We start from the raw sequence: 4,670 nt of genomic DNA, 5'->3' as shown, positions 1-4,670 counted from the left end.
GATCCAGGCTCTCGGCTGGCTTCACTGGGTCTCTAGCTGTCGACAGATTTCCTGTGCTTTTTGCCTTTCACTCTTGGGTGAATACTATAAAATATATTATAAATTTTGCACTCTGTATTAAATTTTTACCTTGCAAACCCTGAATACAGCACCAAGTAATAAAGGCAAAGAGATGTTGAAATGTAGGTGCCACCTGCTTGCAGTCCCTGAAAGGATGGATGGGTGCAGGCCTTGGCATCGATGCCAGCTGACCTCAGCAAAGATTGCCAGCCAGTCCTGACTTGCCGCAGGGGACAGCCCACTCCATCCATGCCTGGCCAGGGGTGGAATGAGGGTGCTCAGGTCTCTAGAGCCAACTCCTCCATCTGAGAAAATTCCGAAGACAAGGAAGACAAGGAGCTGAGGGTGTGCTACAGCCAGATTGGAGGTGCTGGGCTTGCAACTGAGTTTGTGTGCCGTGTGAGCAGGGGCTGGGGCTGCTGCACACAGGATGTGCTTAAAGGCAGGTTCCAGGGTGATGGCAGGAAGGACGAGGCTGCAGCAGAGAAAAGGGCCAGGGGCCTGGGGAACAGACCGAAGCCTTAACCAGAAGCTGCTTTGGTCCTGATGCAGGGACCCTCAGGGCTACTGACTAGAGCCCGGGCAGGGCCTTCTGCCTTCCAGGGAGCCCATGGGCTCAAACTGGCTCCAGAAGGCAAGGCATGGACTGTGTGTGGGGAGGACACAGAAGGACCTCAACTGTCTCATAGGAGTCCTACAGTGTGGTAAGGGAGCTATAATGTTATGCTTGGTGGGTGACATTGACAACTGTAGTCCCACATCCCCATGCGTCACTCAGTGAGACACATGCAGCCAGTCTTCTGAGCAGAGGACTTTATTGGGGATCACTGTAGAAGGAGGGGCAAGGAAATATGCTCAGTTGGCTGCCAGGGTCTCATGAACCCAGGGCATGAGTGCAGTGACGCGCGCATACACGGCTGGAGAGGAGGTGAAGCAGAAGGCGTTGCCCCAGGACACGATGCCTACCAGGTTCCAGGCTCCATCCTTCTTGCACACGAGGGGGCCGCCAGAGTCACCCTGCAGGGAAGGAGAGGACCTGACAGTAAGCCTGAAGCGTGCCATGGATCAGAGTTCCTGGGCTGGCAGAGGCCGGGAGGGGCAGAAGAGTGACAAGGGGGGCACAGTGGCTCTGCCCAAGTGACTTCATCTGAGTGTCATGCAGTCCATCTCCGCAGTCTGTTCCTGAGGGCCCTGAGCAGGCAGTTTCCCCTGTCTAAGCCAGTCTGTCCGCTCTCCCATAGGCTGCACCTCTGCTTCCAGGGCGGCAGTGACTACCGAGCTCAGTGAGCAGCACAGCAAGAACCTGGCCAGGGGCCAGGGAGATAGCTCAGTAGAATAAGTGCTTGCCTGGTAAACTCAAGGGCCTGAGTTCAATCCCCGGTTCCACCAAAAAAAGAAGAAAGAAAGAAAGAAAGAAAGAAAGAAAGAAAGAAAGAAAGAAAGAAAGAAAGAAAGAAAGAAAGAACCTGGCCAGACAATCTGCCTCAGGGTGCCTGATAGCACCAGTTGGGCCTTGTAAATAGAGGAGAACAAGGGACAGCCCAGGCCTACATGCAGGGTCCCTGTGTCCCTCCTGGGTCCCCAGGACCATACCATGCAGGAAGAGACGCCATTGGCCCCGGCGCAGATCATCTGGTCAGTGATCATGTTGCCCCAAGTTTTCTGACACTTCTCGGTGGACAAAAGTGGCAGGACTGCCTGCTGCAGCTTGGTAGCGTCCTTAGGAGCTATAGGGACAAGAGGGCAGGGTGAGAGCCCTCGCCCCACCCGGAGCCTGGAGAGATGCCTCTGCTGGGTACTCACATGGGGGTACAGGCAGCCTCTGAGGGCTCCTGTCTAGGGCTTTCATCGGGAGCTTTCTGGGAAGTCCAGCTCTATAAGCTCTCAGTTTGTTTGTGTGTGGAAATTTTTAGCTTTCTCTTTATTCCTATTCCAAAATAATAAGTATGTTTTATAGATTTTTTTTTTCTTTTGAGTGACACCATCTTGCTGTATGGTTCACTCTGGCCTTGAACTCCCAGCGGTCCTCCTACCTCAGCCTCCTTCCTTCTGGGAGGGATTACAGCGATGAGCCACCATGATAGGCTACTTCATGCACTTTTAATTTAAAAAACCATTCAGGTCCCTGTGGGGATTCCTGCTGCCCTGGCAGCTCCTAAACCCAGTGACAGCCCCTGCTGTGAGAAGTCCCAGGCACTCACGGAAGATTCTCGTCATGCCCCAGCCAGTGGTGACACACTCAGTGCCAGGCTGGAAGTCGGCAGAGGGATTGGGCAGCAACACAGGCGACACCCTCTCATTGAACTGGGCAGGCGTGGCCAGCTTTACCAGGGTGATGTCGTAGCTTATTGTCTCATCGTTGAAGGAGGGGTTCGTGAAAACCTGAGAATGACAACCACAACCCAGTGAGGTCCTGGAGCAACCCAGCTACTCACCTCCAAGGGCCCAGCTCCTGTCCTCTGTCCTGGTACCTGTTGGACGTCCAGGACCTGTCTGTAGACCTCATCAGGAGAGCTCAGGTCGTATGCCCCTACCACCACCTTGTCATTCAGCCTGGGCACAGAGACAGACAGGGCTGAGAACACCATGGGCCACTGACATCCCCACCCCACCCCACATCTGGGAGCAGAGCCCGCCTGCTCACCCGACCTCGCAGTGGGCGGCGGTGACCACCCAGTCCTGGCTGATGAGGGAGCCCCCGCAGTAGTGGAAGCCGTCCTTATACTGGGGAAGAAGGAAGGGAGGGTCACAGCTGCAGCCTGGGCAGTCCCCCAGCTTGGTCAAACACCCAGGGTGCTCCCCATATTCCCATCTCACCTGCAGGGACACCTGCCAGGGCCAGGAGCCAGGGACCGCATCCTCACCATTGACAATCCTGGCCAGGCCACCCAGCTCAGGAGGGATGGCGGGGACTCCAAAGTCTAGGAGGAGGGAGGGGGAGGACTAAGGCCTGGAGCTGGTCTGGTGTGACTGCGAACACTGCAGAGCTACTGGATTCCACTGCAGCCCACCCAGCCCTGCTCAGGGTCCACCTTCCACAGCCCACTCCACCCCTGCAGAGTCCCCTGGCTTCCGCAACCTCTGGGCTCTAGCTCTGTGACATGCAGCCTGCACACCCCACCTGTTCATGGTTGCAGAGGGACGTGGCTGACCCCACCTAGGCCTGTTCTGCCATAGGAGGACATAGCTGGTCCCTCAGCTGGCTGGGCTTAACCTCTGAGTCTCCCTCCTGGCTGGGTGGCTGGGACCTGGGGCTCCACACTGCCCTCAGCTGTTCTGTGGGAGCAGAATAGCACCTGCCGCACAGGTGAATGCACACGTGTTAGACAGGTGGGAGCTGCATGCGGAATTCACACCTGTGACCCCGCTCTGGGCCTCCAGCCAGACACTCGGCTGCCTGAGGGTGACGTGGCGCCAATGCACAGCACAGGGCCTGGAATTCACCATTGCCGCCGCTCCTCTCCATTTCAGCAGCTATCGACCACATAAAGGCTGGGTTTCTTAATTAGTAAAAAAACAAGACTTTGATTCCACACCATGCAGGCCATGGTGAGGAGGTGTGGGCTGAACTAGAAGACGGCTGTGCTGGACGGTGCTGGACCCGGCAGGTCCTCAGCCCTGTGCTGGCCTCACACTTGGCCTGGAGCATGCTGCCCAGCCACAGGCACCACCCTGAGGTCTCCCCCTGCCCACAGGAGCAAGGACACAGCAGGCCTCCAGGGAGACTGGTACTCACACACATGAAAAGCCACAATCATCTATGTCTGTAGTAGCAAAGAAGAAAGAGTGTGCATTACAGTGTCGAGGGCATGAGTTGAATCTCCAGGGCAACGTAATCACAATGAAGAATTATGAGCAGAAAAAAGCACACGATAAAACTAAGGCAGAGTAGAATGCTGTTTATGCCAATTTTAAAAATCTTGCGTGTGCGTGTGTGTGTGTGTGCGTGTGTGTAATATATTTGTGCAAACCAGCATAGACTGACACACAGAACGGAGAAGAGGAAAGAGAAAATAACAGGGCAAAGCATTCGCTGAACAGCTTTTACGTTTAGAAAGGAAGTATCTCCTCCAGCTTCCTTGGGGCTCCGAAGGCAACCGGGGTCACCAGCAGCTCTTCTGGGCCGCCCAAGCAGACTCGGCCTGGGCTCTTGCTGCCTCCACGTGAGCTGCTGGTGTTTCTGGGCACCGGAAAGATGTCAGCTTCATCGTGCCGGACTGAGTGATCGTCCTTCCACGGAGTATCGGGACACGCACTCAATGAGAGACCACGCTAACTCTTTATGTATAAAGTAAGAAATGTAAAAGGCTTTGGAAAAAAGAAAGGCCCTATCTGAGCTGGGCATAGTGCTGGGCCTGCAGGCTGAGGCAGGAGGATCGCTCGAGCTCAGGAGCTCTGGGGCAGAGTGGAAACAAAGTGAGATCCTGTGTCAAAAATCAAAAACAAAAGCAGGGGCTGGAGAGATGGCTCAGTGGTCTAAAGCACCTACTTGAAACAAGCTTGGCAAAGCATCAGGGACCGCGGTTCGATCCCCAGCACCACATGCCAGCCAGACCCGCCCCCTGGTGGGCTGAGCTGGCCACACACACACACACAATAAATAAATGTAA

General features: G+C 55.2%; 1 protein-coding gene across 1 annotated transcript in view; it reads right to left on the bottom strand.

Moving 5' to 3' along the window:
* Positions 1 to 915: 915 nt before the first annotated feature.
* LOC101589858 (chymotrypsinogen B-like) overlaps positions 916 to 4,670 on the bottom strand; it is a 5,034-nt gene continuing 1,279 nt past the window's right edge. The window contains exons 2-7 of the mRNA XM_012513504.1: positions 2,878 to 2,981; positions 2,705 to 2,784; positions 2,532 to 2,613; positions 2,262 to 2,442; positions 1,654 to 1,787; positions 916 to 1,077 (exon numbers count right to left, since the gene is read on the bottom strand). Coding sequence (XP_012368958.1) covers positions 916 to 1,077; positions 1,654 to 1,787; positions 2,262 to 2,442; positions 2,532 to 2,613; positions 2,705 to 2,784; positions 2,878 to 2,981 — 743 coding nt within the window. The remainder of the gene's footprint in view (positions 1,078 to 1,653; positions 1,788 to 2,261; positions 2,443 to 2,531; positions 2,614 to 2,704; positions 2,785 to 2,877; positions 2,982 to 4,670) is intronic.

Source organism: Octodon degus, unplaced genomic scaffold (assembly GCF_000260255.1).
Source record: "Octodon degus isolate 3935 unplaced genomic scaffold, OctDeg1.0 scaffold00011, whole genome shotgun sequence".
Classification (NCBI taxonomy): Eukaryota; Metazoa; Chordata; class Mammalia; order Rodentia; family Octodontidae; genus Octodon; species Octodon degus.
Note: the sequence above shows the minus strand (reverse complement) of the source record. Positions and strands in the feature narration are given on the sequence as shown.